General features: G+C 51.4%; 1 protein-coding gene across 3 annotated transcripts in view; it reads left to right on the top strand.

Moving 5' to 3' along the window:
- The window catches only part of SUFU (SUFU negative regulator of hedgehog signaling), a 111,472-nt gene that overhangs the window by 72,512 nt on the left and 14,587 nt on the right, over positions 1 to 24,373 (top strand). The window contains exons 4-10 of one of the 3 annotated variants that reach the window (XM_007187244.2): positions 1,031 to 1,173; positions 2,083 to 2,168; positions 2,457 to 2,529; positions 6,121 to 6,274; positions 8,082 to 8,193; positions 22,493 to 22,627; positions 24,186 to 24,324. In XM_007187244.2, the coding sequence (XP_007187306.1) occupies positions 1,031 to 1,173; positions 2,083 to 2,168; positions 2,457 to 2,529; positions 6,121 to 6,274; positions 8,082 to 8,193; positions 22,493 to 22,627; positions 24,186 to 24,324 (842 nt within the window). Of the gene's footprint in view, positions 1 to 1,030; positions 1,174 to 2,082; positions 2,169 to 2,456; positions 2,530 to 4,387; positions 5,635 to 6,117; positions 6,275 to 8,081; positions 8,194 to 22,492; positions 22,628 to 24,185; positions 24,325 to 24,373 lie in introns of those variants that run through there. The other 2 variants (XM_007187243.2, XM_007187245.2) reach the window with 2 other exon arrangements.

Here is a 24,373-nt window from a genome sequence, read left to right as displayed (position 1 = left end):
ACCTTAAACAAATACAGTGTTGTATGTCAATTATAAATAATAATTTCCCCTCAATAAAACTGGGGCAAAAAAGGAATGAGGTAACTCTTTATGTGTTGATATGAAATGATCTCCAAGATACATAATTTTAAATGAAATGTGCAAAATGGTGTGAAGGAAAAAAAATGGAGAGGACCTATAGATGCTTATAGGCTAGTAAATGCAGAGTACCTGTGGAAGGACACCCAAGGCGAGAGTCTGGGGTTTGGGAGACGTCATAGCATCTGGGTGTTTTTCCCTTGTGGCTGTGGTACCTTAAACATCTTTCTTTAAAGCAGCGGGCCTGTGTGAAGGGCGACAGTGAGACTACAGGGTGGCCGTATTTGCACGTTTCTCTTGGGCAGCCTGGGCCCAATGCCTGTGTCCTCATGGGAACAGCTGCCCCTCCGGGCTGCACATCTCGGCCGAGGTGTGTGAGGCAAAGTCAGACCTCCATCTAATGAGGAACTATTCCCTGAATCTGTCTACCTGTGAGAAACTGGTGACAGATCTCAAAAGCCCTCCAAGGCAGGGAGTTCCTATTCGAACACTATTTCAGCCGCACAGAAATCCTGGTATGTTTTTCCAAGGTGAAGGGTTTTATTGCCCTCCAGCCTCCCTGTGGACTTCTGGCCAGGATGGTCCCACAGTAAAGCACTTTATTCTTTCTTGGCAGACCCGATTGTGGCTGCCCCCCGCCGCCCGAGTAAGTGAAGGTGCTGGGGAAGCAAAGACGCCAGAAGTCTTTGGACTTGCCGGGCCAAGCAGGCAGCCACACTGGCAGCCCGTCATCTTCCACCGAAGGCTGGCAGAATTGGCGAGCAGGAACATGTTTGGTTTAGGGGCAGTAGCCATACTCTTTGCTCCCATCCAAGTGAATGCGCCCCCTCCTTCACAGGGGCCACCTTGGAAGGCTGGGGAGCCTCCCAGCCTGGGCTTCTGAGACCCCGGGTCGGGCTCCAGGCCTGGCTGCAGGGCCTCGGTCGCTGAGGACCCTCACGTCTGTCCACAGAGAACACCTTCTGCAGCGGGGACCACGTGTCTTGGCATAGCCCTTTGGATAACAGTGAGTCGAGAATTCAGCACATGTTGCTGACAGAGGACCCGCAGATGCAACCCGTGCAGACACCCTTTGGGGTGGTTACCTTCCTCCAGGTGAGGCGCAGGTTGGACTTGGGCTTGAGCCTTTCCTGGTAGGACAGGAGGGCTTGGGTGGGGCAGTGAGGGAATGGAGATTTCCTGTGGTCTTCTTCCACTTTCTAGTCCCTCTGATGGTTTGTCGGGTAGATTCGGATGGCCTGATTTAACCTGCTGAGATGGGGTAAGGGGGCAGGGGCAGGGGCCATTTGGGTAGGAAAGGATGGCTGTACTGAGTGGATAGCAGGGAGGGTATTTCTGTGAACTCGTAAGACCCAGACAGCCACAGGCACAGGACTTCCCGGCAGGCAGCTTTGGACTGGACTTTCCCTTACCCGGAAGGGACGTGCACCTACCCCAGCTGCACCCGGGCTGCTTGTGATCATGGTGAGGTCTGTGCGAAAGTTCAGTGGTTTCCTTTGAGATTTACTCTAAGGCTCAGCCCCTGATAAGGAAGGGAGCTTCTCTGCGAGCTGCTGGTGCCCTTTGGTCATCGTTGTAAGCTTGAAGGGTCTCAAAATCTCCTCTGTTTACAATCCCCATGATCCTAGACTGGGCAGGAGCATCTCCCTGGACCTCCCCTGCTTCCAGAGACATGGGCTGGGGACCCATCCTGAGTTGGCAGGGCCCTGATTTTCTCTTCTGCAGTCTAGGGCTAGGCTTTGTGTCGCCCAGACCCCTGAGCCATCACAGCAGGGCAAGGGTCAGACCTCAGTGCCCTGTGTGTGGACCCATCCATCTGCTAGCCAGGACACTGTTCCCTTCTAAAGGAACCATCCCACTTTGGACACATCAGCCCCTGAGCACAGATCCTGCCTGTGGTCCCCCAACTTGGGCGATACTAAGAGAGCCTGGGTAGCTGACCTTCCGGGTGGGTTGGAGGAATGGCCATTAACGCACAATGGCATCTTTGTCCCGGGGTCTCAGATTGTTGGCGTCTGCACCGAGGAGCTCCATGCAGCCCAGCAGTGGAATGGGCAGGGCATCCTGGAGCTGCTGCGGACGGTACCCATGTGAGTACACCCCTGCACTATGAGATGGGGGCGGGGCCCCCGGGCCTGGGCTTGGGAACCCCTCCTTCCCTCCACATGTGGGCGCCCCCTTACATTGCTGCTCAGGCTCTGGGTTTTCAGGCTCTGCGTTTTCAGACTGGGGCTTCCTGATCACTCTCCCTGACTGTCTCTGGCCACTAACCAATCCCCTGTGTTCTGGGCCGGTGGCAGCAAACAGGGCAGGCTGTAGACCCAGCCCATCAGCCCCAGACCCTCAGTTACCATCCTGTCCCCTTTCCTTGTCCACAGCGCTGGCGGCCCCTGGCTGATAACTGACATGAGGAGGGGAGAGACCATATTTGAGATCGATCCACACTTGCAAGTATGTCTTGAGTGAGGAAAACCTTTCTAGCACACTGTGCCTAGGCTTCTTCCAAATAACACTGGCTTTCATCCTGGGAAAACGGAGGAGCTTTATTTGTGAGTGAGTAGAAATATGGCATGATTTGGAATTTGTCCTCTGAATTCTGCAGAGCACATAAGGGAGCAGAGATTTCAGGCCAGGAAAACTTGTCTTAGACATATGTTTTTTTGCATTTTGAAAGGATTGATTTTATTGAATACAAATTATACATCAATAAACCTGACCAAAAAATCGGATCACTAGCAAGGAAAGAAAATCAGTATAGTGGATATTTCTTGCCCAGTACTCATCCTGCCATGTTCCCCTTCTTAGAAGAACACAGAGTTTCTTTCAGGAAGCCACCCCATTGCCACCGCCACCCTGTAACAGACAGTAGAACAGGTGATAGTGACCCCACAGCCCAGCTGCAGGGGGGAGCGCTGATTGGTCTAATGATCCCATCCCCCTTTTAGATACGTTTTTCATCTTGGGTAGTCAGACACTGAGCTCCTCCCCTGGCTAGGTTGGCAGGTTCCCTTCATATATAAAAGGAAGTCTCGGGCTTCCCTGGTGGCGCAGTGGTTGAGAATCTGCCTGCTAATGCAGGGGACACGGGTTCGAGCCCTGGCCTGGGAAGATCCCACATGCCGCAGAGCGGCTGGGCCCGTGAGCCACAACTGCTGAGCCTGCGCGTCTGGAGCCTGTGCTCCGCAACGAGAGAGGCCCGCGCATCGCGATGAAGAGTGGCCCCCGCTTGCCACAACTGGAGAAAGCCCTCGCACAGAAACGAAGACCCAACACAGCCAAAATCAATCAATCAATCAATCAATCAAACATACGCATCTGATTCAAGATCCTCATTAAAAAAAAAAAAAAAAAAGGAAGTCTCTATACACACAGGCCTGCAGTTCTCACTCGCTGTGGCCCACCTGTACAGGGTGTCAGTGTTGTCTTTGGGTTTTTTAGAAGCAGCACTCTGTTTGTATGAAGGTGAATTTTGAAAGCCACGTAGAGCATAACTTCCTTTCTTATTGGCAGCTCCTGAAGCAGGAACCGCAGACAGCTAATAATGTGCCTGGCATGTGCCTGCCTCCTTCTCCTTTGCCCCTTCCCATTGCGGGCCATTGCCATCTCTGCATATTTTATGCCTCTGTAAAAATCTGGTAGGCCACAGGCTGCTGCCAGGAGTTATATGTCCTTTAGGAAGGGTGGGAGGTGGCCGGGAGAGGTAGCAGGCGGACATGTAGCCAGCAGTCCCTGGGCTGTTTACTGCAGACCTGGGAGTTCCTGGGCAGAAGGCCTACTCATTCACAGATGATGCTCCTCTGTTTTTCTAGTGCCTTGAACACTGCAGCTTTCCAATTGCTGCCAGGATATGCTCTGTTATCTCTACTTTAAACTTGGTTTCTTTGTAGCTTCTGCTTATGCAAGAACCAGGAACCACGAAGGCTATGTTTCCCTAAGCCCTTGTTCTGCGGCCACACTGGGATCCAGCACAGGGCACCATGGGCTGTTGTTTAGCCCCTGTCCTAGGTGCCAAGTGCTAAGAAAGCACCTGATCCTTTAAGCTACTAGGGTAAGCAGCCCATCCTTTCTCTGCATGCTGAGAACAGTTCTCCTCCCTAGTCTTCAGGCGCCCCTGAGGCCAGCCAGCAGGACCCAGAGCACCTAGTGTTCTTTAAAAGCAAGCAGGGGGGGCTTCCCTGATGGCTCAGTGGTTAAGAATCCACCTGCCAATGCAGGGGACACAGGTTCGAGCCCTGGTCCGGGAAGATCCCACATGCCGCGGAGCAGCTAAGCCCGTGCGCCACAACTACTGAGCCTGCGCTCTGGAGCCCGTGACCCACAGCTACTGAAGCCCACGCACCTAGAGCCCGTGCTCCACAACAAGAGAAGCCACCGCAATGAGAAGCCTGCGCACCGCAACGAAGAGTAGCCCCCGCTCGCCGCATCTAGAGAAAGCCTGCATGCATCAACGATGACCCAACACAGCCAAAAATAAATAAATTTATAAAGAGAAGGATTATATTTAAAAAAAAAAAAAGCAAGCAGGGGCACCTTGGTGAGAAAGTCCAGCTTCCTTTCCTGGGGGCTCTGTGCACCCACTGGGAGCTCCTATGTGCTCACTTGTGTCTCTGGGGCCTGCTTGCAGACCGTTTGTTTTAGAGCTGCTCCTGGTCCTTTGCTCCAAGCTCTACCATTAGCCAGCTATGTGCGTGGACAAGTCTCTGAACTCCTCTGCGTCTTCACCCTTTCTTGTTTACTCATAAAGTAAGTGGGCTGAGCTTGTTGAGCCAAGAGGTGTCCTGAGCTCCTTGCTTAGGTGAGGCGCCTCAGGGTGGCCAGTGGAGCGGGAAAAGCGTAGACTCCACCCCAAGCAAACTAGGGCTCACACGCCCCTGGTTAGAGCACAGAGAGCCACTCCCTGTCATCAGCCTCCCACGCCTCTGCTCAGAATCCCCAGCTTTGCCTAGGCTGCTGCTAGCACTGGAGAGGAGGAGAATGGGATTGATGGGAAGGAGGCATCGGGCCAGGGCCACCTGCTGACTGGTCTCAAGAAATAAGGACCCTCTGTAAGCTTACCTTGTGCTTCCCTGGATGGGCTCCCTGGCCGAGCAGCAGGCCTGTTTGGAGCCTGTGGCGCCATGGGGAGAAGGTCCCCCAGACAGGGAGGAGCAGACTCTTACTGAAGTACTGACTCAGGAGCTCTATTTGGCCTACATGACTGTTTATGAGCAAGGTTGCGGGAGCCTCCCAGATGACCTTTCATCCGAAGCCCAACATCACAATTTGTTTTACCAGAAATCCCAGGTGTTTGTGTTTAGCTCTTCCTCGAGGCCATTTGGAGAGTGTTTGGACTCAGAAGTGTCAAGGCCTGTGCGAAGGCAGGGCCTCTGGTGGGGTCTAAAGATGGTCACTGCCCTCCAGGGCCCCGTTTCAGTCTCAGAAATGGAAAAGAATCTCCATCCAGAATTCTTGGCCAAACAAGTCAGCACTGCAGCAAGGGGAAGTCCGGCCCTTCTGCTCTCTGGGGACTCTTCCCTGTGTGACCACACCCTCTGCTGTTGGAAGAGAAAACTGCAGGTATGGAGTCAGAGAAATTGGGCTGAGTCCCCGCCTCTCCCGCCTGTGGCCGGCTTCCACCCTGGCCTCTGGAGCAGCGACGGGGTGATCAGTGAGGAGAGGAAGGACTGTGCCTTTCCTCAGGAGGGTGGTTCCTGGCTCTGCCACATCAGCTCCACGGGCCAGCACAGGGTGGGCAGAGTCGGAGCTCTGAAGCGGGTAATGACAGTCACTTTACTGGAAGGCTGATGGGAGAGGAGACGCTTCCCTTGGGATTTTCATTCTTCCCGGCTCCCCTAATTCCTGGTTCCCCTGGAGGAGACCCGTGGCTGGCGGAGACCGCCACGCGTTAGTAACCAGGGCAGAATAAGGTCAGAGACCCTGCTCTTCTGGCACCTGTCCCGTGCTCAGCTCTTACCAGGGCTCAGTAAACATGGGAAAGGTGGTGGTGACCTTGGGCCACCAGTTCACTGAAGGAACTCCGGCTCTTTGACTCTTTCCAAGCAGGAGAGAGTTGACAAAGGCATTGAGACGGACGGGTCCAACCTGAGCGGTGTCAGCGCCAAGTGTGCCTGGGATGACCTGAGCCGGCCCCCCGAGGACGACGAGGACAGCCGGAGCATTTGCATCGGCACTCAGCCCCGGCGGCTCTCTGGCAAAGGTGGGAGCTGTCGCCTTCCCTTTCCCCAGGCCGGGTTTCAGTATTTCCTGGCAGGATTTAAACAGCAAGTGAGGTCTTCAGCAGGGTGGAATGAAGGGAGCTTTACTGACCCGTTTCTCCTGTGTTTCCTGTGTGTATTTCAGATTGCACTTCCAGCAGCGACCATTGTGTTTTAGATTTGCCCCTTGCTATCTGAGGTCAGGGAGGTGAGTGGAAGCCCTAGAACAGTTACAGGAAACAGCCATAGTCCACCCAAGTGCAAGAGAACAAGCATCGGCCACCCACAGAATTGACACAGGGCCCAGCTCTAGCCTGAAAGCCATGCCAGACCTGAGGATCACTCTGGCCTTGGGCCCTCCCAGGCCTCAGACAAGAGAGGCCTGAGTGTGAGGCCAGTTTGCAAACTTCCCCACCCCACTCTCTTGCAGATATAATGTAAGGGGCATAGGCAGGGCACCCTTACCTGCTGCATTTTGTCGGGGGGCCTTGGGGAAGGAGGATATGGCTCCTCTGTTGGAAGCTCACCATGCTGGCCTTGGTTAGCGAAACAGTTGTGGTTTTTAAGAAAGGGCATCCCTAACTAACTCCAGAAGAAAAGCAGCCGTTTACACAGATGTGATTACTGCTGCTTTTTCTACTTCCTTTTTCAATTCTTCCACCTTTTCTTACCTTTTGAAGAGTAAGATACCTAGAGTCCTGAATAAAATACCAGCGCATGTGACCGCACTTATAAAAGGTTTTCTTTCCATAAAAAACAACTTAAACCCCTAGTGCAAATATCTGACCCCTTTCTTTCCTTCCTGCTTATTCTAATGATGTGTCAAGCCCTGGGGAGATTCTGAGAGAGTGTACAGTTATTAGAATCATTCAGTTGCTTTTGACAAAAGAGCTAATTTAAGGAGGGATTCACAGTTTTGTCCAAAATTTCAACCATCATTGGCTATTTTTAAAAAAATTGTAAAAGTAAGATCCATGCCACTATAACAAGTCAAACACTAGAAAAGTTAATAATCACCTCCATCCTCTAAGCCCACCCTTTAACCAACAAACGTTAATTTGCTTTTTTGTGTGTGTTTGCAGTTTGCAGAAGTAAATCTTAGACGAAAATCTCAATATAGGGGACCAGACTAGTAAGCTTCACCACAAAGACCAGAAAAGCACCTTGCAAAGGAATAATTCAACCAGGGGACTCCTTTGTCACCTCCTGGCCCTTGGCAGACCCGTGGAGAGGCAGGGTTCCCTGGGATAGTACCAAGGTGGGGAGATGACTCAGTATCCCACTGACCCGGCCCAAGGGGAAGGGGTGGCAGGGTCAGATACCAGCTGACCACCCAGAACCCAGGAACGTGTGTAAGGGACGCCTGCTCATTCATGGCAGAGCATTCGCAGCCCTTACTGGCATCCGTTAAGTTGGTAGAATCCCTGGGTGGTCTTGGGCAGTGGCTGTCTTGTGAGTCACTGTCTGGAGCCATGTTAGGCGTAAGCCTAGGGCCTGTGACACAGGATGGGAAAGGACAGTGGAGGAGAGCCCTGCCTTGGAGAGTGCCCTTCTGCAGTCCAGAGGCCATTCCTTGTCTTCTACACGAATGGTGCTCTTCAGACCAGAAGTTTCCAGAGCACACAATGCGTCGTCTGCCCTGTGTCCTCATGCTGCACTCAGATCACACAGCTGATGCCTAGAGTGGCCTCAGGACCAGCCTTTGTGGGGGCCTTTCCCCAGCACATCAGCAGAGCCAGGGTCCAAGGACAGGGATGGGGTTGCTGGGGCCCCAGAGGGCCATCAGCTAACTTAATGGTGTCATTGCAGACACGGAGCAGATCCGGGAGACCTTGAGGAGAGGACTTGAGATCAACAGCAAACCCGTCCTTCCGCCAATCAACCCCCAGCGGCAGAACGGCCTCACCCACGACCGGGCCCCGTAAGTGCCCTGCCCACAGAGGGGTTAGTCTAGCTTCCTGACAGCAGTGTCCCGGGACTGGGACAAGGGGGCAGTTTTGTCCTTCAGGGCCTGTCCCTGTGGCTTGCATGAGAGAGAACAATGCCCAGAGGCCTTGCTGGATGGACTCAGGGTCTCTGGGACACACAGATCTGTGGGTTGTAAGGGCCTCAGAGGGGACGCAGCAGACCAGAAATATAAACAACAGTAAATATTTACATGGGCTGTGTGAGCAGATGGGAGGCCAAGTGGGGGCAAAATCTGACTTGGGGCCTCCCAGCCTTGTGGGAGCCCATTGTGCTGAGCACGATTCCCTTCCTTATCTCGGCTTCGGCCAGAGTTGCCCTTCCTTCCTTCCTGGAGCCTGGTCTCCGGCTGATAGCTGCAACCCCAGGGGCCTCCCTGTCTGGCCAGCCCCGGACTGGACGCCTGCTGCTGAGGCCCTTCTTCCTGCCTCCCTTCCATGGGGCCCAGGGAAGGGAAGTCCTCTGCAGGCCTCTGCTGTCTGTCCAAGAGCCCCTATAGCTCTTAGGAGAGACTGTGACCACCCCAGAGGTCAGATCCACTTCCTGCTGACCTCTCTTCCTCTGATGGGGGCGAATGGTGGGCAGAGCTGGAGCTGGGCACCACGCTCTGCCCTTAGTCCCAGGGCAGCTCTAGGGAATAGCTGCCGGCAGGGGATGCCTGGGAGCTGGCGGCCCAGAGCAGGAACCCTGCCTGCCAGAGAGGAAGTTGCTGTGCCCTGGGCTAACAGGGAGGCGGACCACTCCTGCAAGACCAGGATGATCCGTCCTTCTTCTGAGAAGTCTTTATTACACACTTGCTGTGTGGCAGGCTCAGGACCCAGAGGGCTATCAGGGGTGTAGGCTCTTTTGGGGGCACATGAACTGAAACAGTCAATTAATTGGCATGATTCTGGCTGTGGATGTAATTTGTTGGAAATAGTTCCTTTGAATTCTAGCTCCAGTTGCTCATCCACGATCCCCAGAAATGGTAATGATCTCATGTGCTACAGAAGGGTCAAGTCAGCATGATCTGGAATAGTTAAGGAGGGCTTCTTGGAGGAGGAAGGACATGAGATGGGCATTGAAGGTGCCCTGGAATTTTAACAAGCAGGTGAAGAAGCTGACAGGGATGGAACAGGGGACACCTGGCTGGTTAAAGTCGAGGCTGCAACCTGGGAGCAGATTGTGGAGTAGGGAGAGTTACTCTGGCTGCCCAAGGTGGCCCACCTGAAGAATCTGTCATCCAGAAGTCATGAGAGTAGAGCTCTTTTGCAAGAGCCTGGAGAAGCCTCCACTGCCACCTCCAAGCAGCTTTCAACTCCAGCCAGTGGATTTCTGCAGCCAGCCACCTTGAAGGAGCTGGCTTAAGGCACCATCTTCCCCTGGCAGGAGCAGATGGCCAGGCTGAGTCGTGGGGCATCTGGAAACTCTCCACCTGTGAGTCTGGACCCTGTCCCAGGGCCATACTCCTTCGCGTGCCCTGAGCTTGGCCTCTTCCTCTGGGCCCCGTTGGCACTGATGGGAGGTCGGGAGGTAATTGAAGGCTTAAAGGCTCAAGCAGATTGCCCCATAACTTGTGATAGTCAGTCCAGGTGGCCCTTCCACCTCCAAAGGTCTGGGTTTCTGGGCAGAAGGGCATGGGCTCCTGTGGAGGCAGCCCACTTGCCCCTACTGTACATCTGGGACAAGTCTGAGATCTCACTCCCAGTCTAGGGCGTACTTCCAGCTGCTGCACCCCGAGACATTGTAAGGCGCACAGGGTTCCTGGATGCAGACATCCAGCCCAGACTCAGCCTACTGGGCAGTGGGACATCGGATCTGGTCCAAGGGCAATCTGTAGACACAGGGCAGAGGCTGCAGCCTCCACTCTTTGACCTGAGTTGGCTGAGCTACAGAGAGATGGATGGGAATAGATCAGAGGTGCAGCCATCTGGGGTCATCTCCCCTCCCTGCAGCTCAAGGACCCAGTCATGTCTCCAAGGTGCTGGAATCTGCAGTCTGAAGGGAATCGGAGTGTCTCCTCGAAGGTTGTCAGTGCTGGTTACCAATTTGTTAGCAGTTGGTTGAGAAATGGTTCCTCCTTTGCCAAGAACATTTTCCAACCCTCCCTCAAGTCTCCAGCTCCCTGTCACCTCAGGATCGATGACGGCGGCCTCAGTTCAGATTAGCACGCACGACTGTAATATCTGTGCTGCCCACCCTGGGACCTGACCTGGTTTCAGATAAACCGCATGGATTGTGACTGAGAAAGCCGGCCCAAAATGTGCTGGCATTAGTGTTTGCTCCTCTCCCTGTGGGGGAGTGACCGGCATGGGCCCTATTGTGTCTTCGTGTCCGATTTCCTTTAGTCAGGCTTTCTGGGCTGGGGCGCTGATGCATAGTCTTATGGGCCTGAGCGTGGTTTGAGAAGGCTGTGGAGGTAGAGCAGAGGTTCAGAAGAGCCGACGGAGCCTGGGTATTAGCAGCTGGGCTCCGGCCTACCTGAGGGAGTCAGGCACTTGCTCTTTTCCCACCTTAATGGCGACTAACACTGATCAGGTGCAAGTGCCAGGTAATGTTCCAAGTGCTTTATACCATCCTCATAGTCACTCTGTGAAGTAGATAATCTTATGATCCCCCTTTTATAGATGAGGAAACTGAGTGAGGTACAGAGAGGCTAATAAGTAACTTGGCCAAGGTGAGACAAGGGTGGCACTTAGGGCAGTCCCTCAGCCGTTAACATGGTGTGACCCTCCTTACTCCATTCTCAGGGACCGCGTGAGGGACACCCCAGACTGTGCCTCTCACCCTCATAGGTGGACCTCCTCTAACTAGTCAGAGCATGAGTAGAGACTGCTCCCTTGGCACCGAGGACAAGGCTAAGGCCCCATGTTAGAAGCTTACTGTTTGTATTTAACTCTAGGGAAGACATGCCGCCAGGCTCAGTGCTTCCAAATCCCAGAGATAACAAGATGTGTCATAATTGTCTCATTTATACCAGAATTAGTTTTTAAAACAAAGCCTTGTTTTCTTCATGTTCAGAAACAAAATCAACCATATATCTCTGGCCCCTCCACCGCTTCAGGGCTAGGGGATTTCTTTCTTTTTTTCTTGAGGCCTCACTTCCTGCTTCCCAGAAAGGTGGGGCCCTCTGGGTAACTGCTCCTCTCCCACTCCCCCTGCCAACCCTCCTCCCACCGCCTTCCCGGAAGGGGAGTCCTTAGCCCTCTTTGGGGCTCCTTCCAGCGTTTCACAACCCCTGCATTCCAGCCGTGAAATTTGTATCTGGCTTTTCCCAAGATGATCAGTTGAGAAAAGCCTCCTTCGGCTTGCTGGCGCCTCCCTTCCCACGGCCTGCCCACGTGAGTTTGGGAAGCAACTCCTTCGTGCCACTGAGGGGAGCCCGGCTTAAGGACTGTGCCTGCCAACATTTATAAGGACCTGGGTCGAGGGAGAAAAAGTCACTGGCATCCTCTGTCTGAGGTTGCCTGGTTAGACATGGACTGTTCTGTGGAGTCTGGCCTTTGCTTCCCAGCCTCCCCACAGTGACCCGGGGGATGTGCATGGTCAGGTGCACTGCGTGGGGAGGTTTGCATTTCTGTAAACTCGCTCTGATGCTGGGAACCTGCATCAGTGTACCAGGACCTCCTCCTCCTTCTGCCAGTGAGTCACTGATTGAGGTTGGGGGACCTTTAGGGAGCTCTCTGGGTCACATAATCCCCCCAAAGAGGGGCAGGGCCCATGCATGTGTGTGCACATGTGTTGGGGGGGAAGGTTCCTGGCTGCGGGAGAGACACTTTGTAGTTGAGGCACCTTTAAAAAGCAAACTAACCGTCATCGCTGAGCTAAGTTTCTCAGTCTTCTGGAATTGCACCAGCAGCTTTTAAGGCTTTTTTTTTTTTTTTGCTTGTTGCCTTAATTTTCTGGAAAATTAAGGTTTTGTAGCATGATTTCTCCTGTTGTGACATTTTCAGCTGCTCCCTTCCCCCAACATGCACACAAAACACACATATATTTCTCTCCATTTTATGAGTGTCTCTGCTCCCATCTGTTTAGCCTTTTGGATGGGTAACCGTGCTGCCTCTGTTCCCATCTTGAATAGCTTGTGACCTGGCCAAAGAGTCATCCTTTAGAGAAAATTGTGTTTTGTTTTGCTCAGCCTATGAGACCCATGAAGATTAATTAGAAGAAGAAAATATGTCGTTTGCATCCAGTGAATTGGGTGAAGGAAGGTGAGTTTCCATTTGGGAAAACAGCTGGGCTATTGCCATCACTTCCTGCATGCAGGGCAGTCTTGGGTAACCCTGCTCAAAGGGCTCTATCATGTCAGTGCAGTGGCCTGCCCGGAGCTCGAGTGTGTCACGTTGGCTCCCCTCACCACTCCCACGCTGGGGAAGTACGGTTGTTTTCACTGGAGAGAAAACCCAAGAAGAAACAGCCCTGCTCTCAGGGCCCCAGCCAGGCCCCACAGGGCTGATGGGAGGAAGGGCCCAGGCCTCTTGCTAAGTGCCTGCCTTTATGTGCCTTTCTCAGAAATACACATTTGAAAGGGCAGAACAAGGACTCTACAGCAGTCCTGCCTGGGTGAATTTCTGTTTGAACTCCATTCTCTGCTCTACTTCCCCAAAGAGGTGAAGCAGTGGCCATCGTTAACACCCCAGCCTCAGAGTTCATGGCCGGCACATTGAATTCTCAATCCAAACTGCATCTCTCTTCCTCAAGTTGCACAATCAGGAGTATTTTTATCGCCCATCCTTGATCCTCAGTGTCACCCAACACTTCAGTAGTGAGTCACTTCTCCAGGGAAGGGAAAAGGAAGGCTCAAAGGTGAGAGCTGGAGAGAGGAAATGACTCAGTGTCTCAGAAACCAGAAAGCCAAGGGCTCTGGCTAGAGCAGGCTCATTCAGGAGAGCAGGGGTCCTAGTCTCCCACCTGAGTCAGACCACAAGGCTGCGGGGGGCGGTCCCTGGTGCCCAGAGGAGTTAATAGTTGATTAAGGAATCCACCAACCTTAACACAAGTTTTCCTCACTCTGTCTTCTTCACCCACACTTTGTCCCACTGTTCTATCATCACGTTCCATCCTTGGAATATTCACAGTGAAAATACTGTGTTTCATCATTTGGTTGTTGGTGTTTACCAGTAACCTTTTAAGGCCTTTTACTTCGTGTGTCATCCTCATCAGAGAATTTTTCCAAATTCAGATGGTAGCAGTAACTGTGGAGGTGAGCTGGTGCCCTCACCCACACCCACACCCTGTCCCAGTCCTGCCCTGAAGGGAAACCTGCAAGTGGTTCTTTCTCTGGAAAGTTCAGAGCTTTCGTCAGCAATCTGAAAGCAAAAGGAATAATCTCCCAGGCTAGCGGCAGAAGCCAGAGGTTGGGCTGGGCTCAGCAGGCCAAACCCACTTCACTTCTGAATAGTTGCCAACCCGGGTGCCCTGGTTCCTGCTCCCGGGCGTCCCCAAGGAAAAGGCCCCAAGTGGTGTGGCCAGTGCAGACGTCATCACTGTCACAGGACTGGGATTGTGGCTAAAAGGAGTCTCGGTGGTTGGGCTCCTCTCCTTTCCACACCTGCTGCCATTGATAGAATGTGACCAATACCCTTAGGCTAAAATTGAGACTTTTCCATCTGTAGAGACCAGGGTGGAGAGGAAATATGGATACGGTTCTGTCAATCTGTGAAGTATGGGTAGGGTGAACAGGGGCCTGTACTATAAACTGTGCAGCACTAGAAATCAGGAGTCTGTCCTGACACTGGAAAGAGAAGGCGTGTTAGGATATGTAAAAAGTCCCTTTAAACAATGGGACGTGTAAATATAGGATGTGTTACATAGACAGGTAGTAAAAAAGAAAGAAATGGAAAGATTTAGATCAATTGCTGAATTACTGAGGCGTGCCTCTGAGCCATCCCGCAAACCACTCCTCAGTGCTCCCAAAAGAATCCTGGGCTGGACAGGTTCTGTGACCAAGCAGGCAGATTTTTTTGTTTGTTTGTTTTTGTTTTTTTGGCCGCACGGCATGCAGGATCTTAGCTTCCCGACCAGCGATCGAACCCGTGTCCCCTGCAGTAGGAGCGCAGAGTCTTAACCACTGGACCGCCAGGGAAGTCCCAAGCAAGCAGTTTTTATTAGGTATCGCCATGTGCCAGGCCCTGTGTTGTGAGCTATTTTTGTCCCCATTTTACAAACGAGAACACGGAGGCTTAGATAGATTGTATAACTTATTTCGGGTCAATGAGCCAAGATTAATAAAGTTCAGAGCCAAAATTTGAACCTTGGGTTGTTTGAATGCAGATCTAGACCTCTTCACCACTGGGTACTGCCTGTAAAAGAAGATAAAAGTGGAGGAGTTGCCTGCCAATTCACAGGAAAAAATAACTGGAAAGAAGGCCTTGGAAGTCTCTATACCAGTGCACAGAGTAAAGCTGGTGTTCTAATTTGCCTGAAAACCCCTGAGGGTGGCAGGTCAGAGAGAAGCATACTAAAAAAGTGAAATCTGCTAGAGGATATGCTCCATCGAAATGAGTGAGGAAGACATATGGGGAGCAGGAAATAGGATCCAACATGAGAAAGGCGAGAGGAATCACCAGTGTGAAGGTAAGGGGTGATCCCATGACGACACTTGTGCCGCAAGAACGGAAGGCAGACAGTTCAGACTAGAGTCTTTTGGAAGGATCCTCTGGAGAAATGTATTTTTTTTTTAACGATATTTTATTTATTTATTTAAGTTAGTTATTTTTGGCTGTGTTGGGTCTTCATTACTGCGAACAGGCTTTCTCTAGTTGCGGCGAGCGGGGGCTACTCTTTTTTTTAAAATAAATAAATTTATTTATTTATTTATTTATTTATGGCTGTGTTGGGTCTTCGTTGCTGCGTGTGGGCTTTCTCTAGTTGCGGTGAGTGGGGACTACTCTTTGTTGCGGTGCACAGGCTTCTCATTGTGGTGGCTTCTCTTGTGGTGGAGCATGGGCTCTAGGCACGTGGGCTTCAGTAGTTGTGGCACGTGGGCTCAGTAGTTGTGACTTGTGGGCTCTAGAGTGCAGGCTCAGTAGTTGTGGCGCACGGGCTTAGTTGCTCTGCGGCATGTGGGACCTTCCCGGACCAGGGCTCGAACCCATCTCCTCTGCATTGGCAGGCAGATTCTCAACCACTGCACCACCAAGGAAGCCCCTAGAGAAGTGTCTTTAAAAAGATAAAATTGAGGGACTTCCCTGGTGGTGCAGTGGTTGAGAATCCGCCTGCCAATGCAGGGGACACGGTTTCGAGCCCTGGTCCGGGAAGATCTCACATGCTGTGGAGCAACTAAGCCTGTGCACCACAACTACTGAGCCTGCACTCTAGAGCCCGCGAGCCACTACTACTGAGCCCGTGTGCTGCAGCTACTGAAGCCCGCATGCCTAGAGCCTTTGCTCCACAACAAGAGAAGCCACTGCAATGAGAAGCCCACACACCCCAACAAGGAGTAGCCCGCGCTTGCCGCAACTAGACAAAGCCCGCATGCAACAACAGAGACCCAACGCAGACAAAAATAAATAAATAAATAAATTAATTAATTAATTATTTAAAAAGAAGATAAAATTGATAAATATTTGCTCTATTTGAAAGTCTTGGGAGAATCTGTAGGCCATTGGTCGTTAGTTTAGGATTGAATTAGCAATAAACACATAGAAAACCAATACGGTTATTAAATACAAGGAAAATAGAAAATCACACTAGGGATTTCCCTGGTGGTCCAGTGGTTAAGAATCCGCCTTTCAATGCAGGGGATGCAGGTTTGATCCCTGGTTGGGGAACTAGGATCCCACATGCCACAGGGCAACTAAGCCCACACACCACAACTACTGATCCCGCGTGCTCTGGAGCCCACGCGCCACAACTAGAGAGAAACCTGCACGCCACAATGAAAGATCCCGCGTGCTGCAACTAAGACCTGATGCAGCCAAAAATAAAATAAATATATATATTTTTAAATCACACTAGAAAGGAAAAGTAATCATATTATACTACATGACTCAGTTGTAAATAACATTAGTATAATAACGTAAACACTTAATACTGAGCCAAGCAAACTTACAATATAGTTATCTTGGGAAGGTGGGAGGGTGGAATGGAAGGGAGCTAAAAGCTCGTCTTCTGTAGCAGCAAGTCAATAGATAAAGCCTGAAAAGGGAATACCAGGAAGTAGAAAGAAAGTGTATTAGAGGTATTGAGGAAAATACCAAAAGAATCAGCTAACAGAGATGACGGTGGTTGTCTCCGAGGAGTGGGGAGTGGGAAGACTGCTGACTGTTGTAATGAACCTTATAGAACTATTTGGCTCTTTCAACTTTAAAAAAAGAATAGTAAAAAAAGTCAGAGAAGTGATATTGTAGGAGCTGTTACAGCTTGCCCTGCACAGTGAGAAGAAAGAATGACACAAAATTCCAGGTAAAAAATCACAAAATTGTCACCAAGGTAAGCCCTGGTCACTCAGAAGAACTTCAGCTTCCCGGCATCGGGCTGAGAGCTGAAGGTGAGCATCGTATAAGTGTCTGACAGTCCTCCTGAGAGCGTCTTTCTTGGGGTGAAGGAAATGACGAGGCGCCTCGGCTGTGCACCTGACTCTGACCGGCAAGGAAGCTGATGGAGTGGGAGTGACAGGGCCTTGGGAGAACGCGCTTGGGCAGAGCAGGGTTCAGGAGGGAAAACCCTGGGCCTTGTCAGAGCACTGCCTGACCGGTGGTCCCCAGAGGGAGGGTCCCCACAGCCTTTTAGGGGGGTCGGTTGGGGATTAAGTGAAAAGGGGTTCCTGTGGCTAAGGTTGGAAGAGACTGGCTTACACAAAATGAAACTGGTTCCTTTGCCCTCTATAGTCCTCCTCAGAGTCTTCGAAATGCCAACATTTTATGAATCTTTAATCTGAGATGCAGTGTATTGCATCCAGCCTTTGCCACATCTGCTCTTCTAGAAGCTTCTCTTAAATTAAAATTCCATCAAATACCCTTTGGGAAGCCCTGCCGTGGCTTCTAGGAAGCAATTCTTTTAAGAGGTCGGGGAAAAAAAAAAAATAGATGTGTCTTCATGGCCTTTGAAACCCCAGAAGGAAAGACCACTCAAAGGGATGGAAGGCTCTTAAGGAAAAATATTGTGGTTACACTTTAGCTGGCGTCAGGAAGACCTGGGGTTTTTTGTCTCAGCCCTTTATTTGCCCATTGTGTGATCTTGGACTAGTTATTTAAGTATCTGAGTTTCAGTTTCTTCATCTGTAAAATGGGAAAAATAATACCTATTTATAGGGTTGTTATAGAAATGAAAGGAATAAAGTATATAAAGGGTTTAGCATAGGACCTGGCATCATCGTGTGCACTCAGTTAAAGGTACCCCTTAATACTATCATTGCAGAAAGTCCCCTGAAAACTAAAAAGAGGTGTAATACCTCTGGGGACCAGTAGGGATATGTAGGTAATTCTTTACATAACTCAGAATATTTTTGAAGGATTTGAACAAAAGCTGGAGAGAGAAGTATGTTATACCAACAGACACTTTAAGGAATAGGATCAAGAAAAGCTGAAACTCAAGAAGAATTAAGTCTTGCAAAAAAGGGCTATGATCAGCAAAAAGGACTTTGTTTTTTCATAGTTCTGTTTCGAACAAGAAGAAGAAAACCTAGGCCCCATTGTTTGGACAGAGTAATGTTAATCAGAGGCAGAGAGGCAGCAAAAATTTCCTCTGCTTCTATTGTGCTTCCATCTCAAAACGAATGGTTATTAGACTAGGAAGAGTCATATGGGCATCGATAAGAGGATTGAAGCCATGATTTCAGATCTCCTGGTCCACATGTATTGCACCCCAGAATACCAGTCAAATTGGCAGATGAGATTCAGGAAGCTGTTGTCAGTAATCTCTGAGGGAATGGGAGAGAGGTGTTGGCAGACTGAAAGCACTCAAAAATTTCAAGATGCAAAAAGCATCTTGCACTCTCTAGTGAGCTTGGTGTCAACTCACAGGGAAAACTCTGGGCTAGATTATTCAGCGAGTAGGCTGTGAACACTCTCTAAGGAAAAACAGTGAGGCCTGAGAGACAGCATGCATTCACCAAGAGTCAAACCTGCCGGACCATCCTCACTGCCTTTTTAGAAACACTTAACCTATTTCTATTTGGTAGATAAAGGAAGTGCTGTAGACCTTGTATAGGTGGGGGTTAGCAAGATGTTTTGAGAGTGTCTTCTGACATCACTGCTGGCAAGACAGAGAAATGTCTATACAGAGCATCCAGGAGGGTGAGGGGCTTAGTGATGGAATGGTTGGGTTGATTATAATCAGTTGGATGAGCATACCCAAAGAGTGATGATGTCAGTCTGTCAGCTTGTCTGCCTGGCCCTGTCCTATTCACTGTTTAATCAAAGCCTGGGATGAGAACATCGATGGCAAGTTTATCAGTTTTGTCAGTGATGTGAAGTCAGGGGGGAGTGCCAATATGATGGGTGCCAGAGTCAGGTTTCAGAAATATCCAGACTGCTTGACACCCTAGCCAGATAATGCAGATTTCTGTTCTAAGCTCCAAATCATCTAGAGTACATACAAGCTAGGGGGGAAGAGGTCTAAGCTCAGTCCATGGGAGAAAGCCTGAGGGAGATTTTGTTGACAGAGGGAGTGTGGTATAAGTTGGTAGTATGCTGAGGTTACAAAGAATAGACAATCTGATGACAGTTTTAATAGAAATAAAGTATCCCAAATAAGAAAGCTCACAGTCCTTCTGTGATCTGCTGGTTAAACCACATACTGTATTTATTTCCACACATGACACTTCACTTCTGGACATGACACTCGGGCTTTGACAAGCTAGAGTGAATCCAAGGGAGAGTGACCTGGATGAATGGAAGATTTCAGGACCTTATCTTAAGAATATAGTTGAAAGTTGGGGCTACAAGTACTGGAAAAGAGAAACTCCTCTTGGTCTGTGAGCAGCCTCGGGGATTTACAAGGCTGTCATGGAGGATGGATTAAACTAATTCTCGGCGACTTGAGGACCAGTAGGTGAGAATTGCAGGAAGGCTGATTGTGCTCATTGTGTAGGAAGGCGGTCCTGCCAGCATGTCTCTCAGCAGAACAAAGGCCTCAAGGGGTTTTGCTGGCCTGTAGTTGGGCCTTCCCAGAACACCAGCGGTTGCCCAGGGCCCACAGTGGCTGCTGCCCCATCTCAGAAGTCCCCTCTTCCAAGCCCAGGGCAAGGACCTTTGCTCAGAATGGGGGACTGACTTGGCCAGAGGTGGTTGGATTCTGGGTCCAGGGTAAAGGCAAATAAGTCTCTATTAAGCTATCAACATTCCTGCACGAGGAGCAGATAGAGTTCTAGAGGCAGCCAGCTAACATTTTGAGCACCTACTGTATCCCAGGCACTGTTTGATGCTTCACCTGGGTCATCTCATTTAATCCTTATAAGGAAAGGGTATTGTTATTCTACCCATCGAGAGGACAGTGAAGCTTAGAGAGAGGCTAAGTTATCTGCCCAAGGTCATATGGGACTCAAACCCCAAACCTATGTTGTTAGCCATTCTGCCTCCCAGAGCATCCTTCATCCCCTGGCCCCATCTTCCTAGCAGCACCCAGCGGTTATGGGCCTCCATGCCTCCCTAGGAGCCATTCTCCCTTCCAGCCCTCAAGCTCTGCCTTCCCCTCTGCTAGGAACTCAGGGAGAAAACAGCCCAGCTGAAAAATTAGGCCACGCTGGCGAGCACACTACTTATTTTTTTATGACTAAGATTAAGCTGACAACCGTGCAAAACATTGCAAACCTGTGTCGGCTGCAGATTTAATACCTCACCCAGCCCACACAAATAATTCATGCTTCTGCATCGATGTCCAGAAAAAACAAATCAGCAAAAAGCTGGGCTCCCGCGTGTGTGTATGTGGAGCAGCCGCGTTTCCATTGAAGCAGCATGCCGGAAATACCCAAGCTCCAGGGCTGCAGATCTAGCATTTTGCAATTTTTTTTTTTCTCTTAAAAGATTAAAGTACGTTTTCAAATGATTGAAGGTTGGTGGGAGGTGTAAATGTGGGCACTTGTCACATTAATTCTTCAGATGATTAAGTTCTTTTCCATTTCTTTAAAGCTGTTTGCACTTGGGTTTGATGTCCTCGTTCCGGGTGAGTGTGTTGTAGCAGTTACCAAGGTGACTTTAGCTGACTTTCAACAATTTATTTTTCCCTCCAGCTTGAGACATCTCTAGCCCTGTGTGCTGTTGATTCTGCTCTCCCAACCCCCCTGCTCCCACCCCCAGTTGCTATTCATCAGCATTTTTGCCTGTGTCACAGAGGCCCACCGGCTCGGAGGCCCCACCTGGCAGCCAGGCCTTTTGGGAGCATGGTGGTGTGTCTCAGAGGTGGCACAGGGAAGTGATGGTGAGAGTCACACCCTGGCTTTTCCTCTTAAACTCACTCTGTGACTGTAGGCTTATCACATCACTTCTCTGAGCCGTGGGTTTCCTGACCTGTACAAGAAGCGTTAACTATAGAGGAATCTACCTGGTGTAGAGTCCTTGCTGTGAGGACTCAGTGAGTGAATCTGTGGACTCCTTACTCTGGAGGAGAGTAAGGCCTCACCAAAGAGGGCTGCTGTCTTTCTTGAGTCCTGCTCTTGTCCGAGCCCCGAGGGTGGTGTTTGGTGTTGCCCTCCTCAGAAGGGAGGCGTAGCAGCCGGGGTGTAAGGGGAAGAGAGCTGGTCAGAGGTCCTAGGCTCCCACGACGGCCTGCCGCAGCCCAGCTCTGTGGCCTTGGGCGCATTACCGGCTCTCTTTTGTAAAGGAAAGAGGTAGATTAAACAACCTCAGAGTTTCCTTCCAGCCCTGAAATTCTGTGACCCTCTTGGCCAGCATGTTTGTCTCCTTCACAGGTCTTGTGAAAGGGTTTGTCAAAGGAGACACTAGGGCAAAGGGCAGTTTCAGAATTGGCTTTGGAAACCAGAGGAAGGGACCACTTTGTGAAAGATCAGTCACATGTCACATCTGAGGGTGGATCCACCCAGCTGGTGGGAATGGTCCCCGTTACCTCGGGAGCTTTATAAACCACTGCCTCAGTAGGACCTGTGCTGTCCGATGTCACCCTCCATCCTGCCTGCTGACCTCACATCCTCCTCCCTCTGGGGGGGTGCTCTGAGTGTTGGGGTGCCTCACTGGGCCACAGGCCCCAGCGCTCAGCCCCCCAGTGTGTAAGGAGGTTGGGCCCCCACTGGCTGTGTGACTGTCAAGCCCAGATCATCCTGGGTGGCTATTGCCGCTTCAACAATAAATAACTAAAGCTTCTCACCCAGTATTTTGTTCACTTGGGGAATTGTTCTGAGATTCACAGTCCAAACCAGGATCTGGCCTTTTGAATGAGATCAGTGGGTAACCCTCACTTCTGGCTGAGGCAGATTTGAGAGGTTGTCAGTGGGGGCAGCTGAATTTGAAAGAGCACATCTTAGATTGCAAAGGGACCCCGTGGCCCAGCTGTGGAGCAAGCTGTGGGTGGGAAGCAGGACAGGAGGGAGCGCGAGGCAGCAGTGACAGTTTGCCATGGCTGGGACCACAGTCAGGAGGAATCTGGTACAGGGTTCCTGGGGCCTCGTAGCCCAGCAGGGTGGTGGCCCGGTCCTGCTGCCCGGCCAAGCTCACTGATCTGACTCCTGAGAGCCTGGTTTCCACCCCTCGATGAGGACTGTGTCATTTCCTGTTGGATGAAGGATGTGTATGTCACGGCAGCTGCTGGCCATTAGCAGGAGTGTGCATGCTCTGAGCCTGCTCTGATGTCAGCCTTTTCAGGGTCAGCAGGAAGGAAGCTCTGGGAGCCATGTCTTCTGGCACTCTAGCACCCCAGCCTTGGAGAACTTGGGGTCTGAGGCTCTGGGGCAGCGGAAGAAGGGCTCCCAGAAGCCCCTGCTGCTATCTTAGGGAAGAACAAGCCACTGTGACATAAGCTTTTATACAGAGTGTTGGCCAAAGATGAGGCTTCAGAGCCAGACCTACCTGCGACCAAATCCCAGCTCCACAGTCCCCACTATGCGACCTGGACAAGTTAGGTCACCTCCCTGATCCCCAGCTCCTTATCTGTAAAAGGGCCATAATAATAGTGCCCACCTCACGGGGGCGCCGTGAGGAGTAATCAGCGAGAGGTGCCTCACGCAGGGCTGGCACTTGGCGAGCGTGTAGTGAGTAAATGGTGGCTGTTGTTATCTTCATCATCAATCACCATCCTTGTCGTGCCTCAGGAGCCTGGCCTGAGAGCCTCCTGTCCTGCGGTTTTCACCTCGTGCTGAACCTGTTCCTGTGCTTGCTTCGCAGGAGCCGCAAAGACAGCCTGGAAAGTGACAGCTCCACGGCCATTATTCCCCATGAGCTGATCCGCACGCGGCAGCTCGAGAGCGTACATCTGAAATTCAACCAGGAGTCAGGAGCCCTCATTCCTCTCTGCCTAAGGTAAGCCCTACAGCATACAACTTGGCCTCAAGGAGCCACCAGGCCTGTGCTTGCCCCCTACACCGAGGCAGAGTCTGGGGCCCAGGGTGGGGAGGAAAGCTAGTCAGTCCGCTCCATCTTGGGCCTTTGGGGGAGCCTGTGGACCCTGAACCCTCCAGTAGCCCTCACCGCGCTGGAGAGCGCTCCTTTGTCCAGAGAAGTGTCCCCCAGCCCTGCTCCCTTACGAAGGTTCAGTGACCTAGGGAGATGCCCTGCCATCCCACCAGCCCAGAGTCAGGGGTGGCAGGGTCCCCAGTAGCACTGGGGTAATAGGGCAGGGGAATCTGATGGGTGGGACTCTGTTTTCTCCTCCTTGCTGCTTTTCCATGCAGAACACTCAGTTCTCCAAACCCTGTGGCCCGCACAGCAGACTCCTTGAGGGACCCAGAAGCCCAGCTGTGTCCCTCCTGCTGCTGTCCACAGTGCCAGAAACCCACCCCTGTGGCCAGAATTCAGCTCTCTGCATGGGGATGCTGCACTGGGCTAAACCTGTTGCAGCTGGCTTCCTCCACAGCCCTCAGGGGTTCCACCCTCACTTTTATAGCAGGAGAAGCAGCAAGGATAACTCTAAACTCAGACAGCAGTGACAAGGAAGAAAGGGGTTGCACTGGTTTGGACCATCCCCACTGTCCCTGGAGCCTGAGGAAGGACCTTGTGTGGTAACCAGCCTTGCCCAGTAGGGCAACAAGAGCAAGTGGCCAGAGCGACCAGGGTCTGGCCAGCCCCCCGCACCATCCCCCCAGGACCCCAACGATTTCCTCTTCAGCTCCCTCTCTGGCCCAGGCTCAGGGCCTTTAGACTGGTGAAGGGTTAATCTAAGGCAACCTGAGAAAGCCAAGAGCAGGTTTTGCTTCCTTTGCTGACTGGCATCTCTGCCCCACTGGTTGCCCCTGCCTGCCCTTCCCCCAGGTGTATTTCCAGACTTGGGATTAACAGTAACTTCTTGTGGCTCCCTCAGAGTGACCCCACTTGGCTTCAGCTTTTTTTTTTTTTTTTAAGATGTGGCCTTGGTAGCCATTTAAATCTCGTGGGGAGCCCAGGAGGAGGTGGAAGACTGTGCCCCGGACACAGGATTGTGCTGTGAGGGCACTAGGCCATCATCCCAGGGTGTGGGAAATTCGTTTAGGTGCTTCTTCACCCCGACCTTCCAAACAAAGGTGGGGCACGATCCCCCTTTTAGCTCTGGGCCTGACCTTGGGCACATTACTAACTGGCCTCTCTGGCCTCAATCTCCTCACCAGGACACGAAGGAGGTGGACTCCCATCCCCTTTCAGGCCCTTTGAATGCTGCTCTAGTATCTGCTAGCCTTGAGCACTTTGGAAGGATAACAGTAGAGAACTCGTAAGAGGCTTCTTTCGGGAGGTGTTGAGATGAACGTGTTTAGTTCCAGGCCCCTGTTAGTGGGCAGATGGTCGGTCAGGAGGGCATTTGCCAGACAGCCCGTCCCGGGGAGTGTAGCCTCCACAGTCCCTGAGCTTGGCCAGGCCTGCTCTCACTGTCTCATGTTCCCACCCCCAGGGGCAGGCTCCTGCACGGACGGCACTTTACATATAAAAGTATCACAGGTGACATGGCCATCACCTTTGTCTCCACGGGAGTAGAAGGCGCCTTTGCCACCGAAGAGCACCCTTATGCAGCTCATGGACCCTGGTTACAAGTGAGAAGGCTCCTTTTCTTCTCCCTCCCTCCTTTCCATGGGTTCTTCC

This window comes from Balaenoptera acutorostrata, chromosome 16 (assembly GCF_949987535.1).
Source record: "Balaenoptera acutorostrata chromosome 16, mBalAcu1.1, whole genome shotgun sequence".
NCBI lineage: Eukaryota > Metazoa > Chordata > Mammalia > Artiodactyla > Balaenopteridae > Balaenoptera > Balaenoptera acutorostrata.
This window is presented reverse-complemented; position numbering and strand designations above follow the sequence as displayed.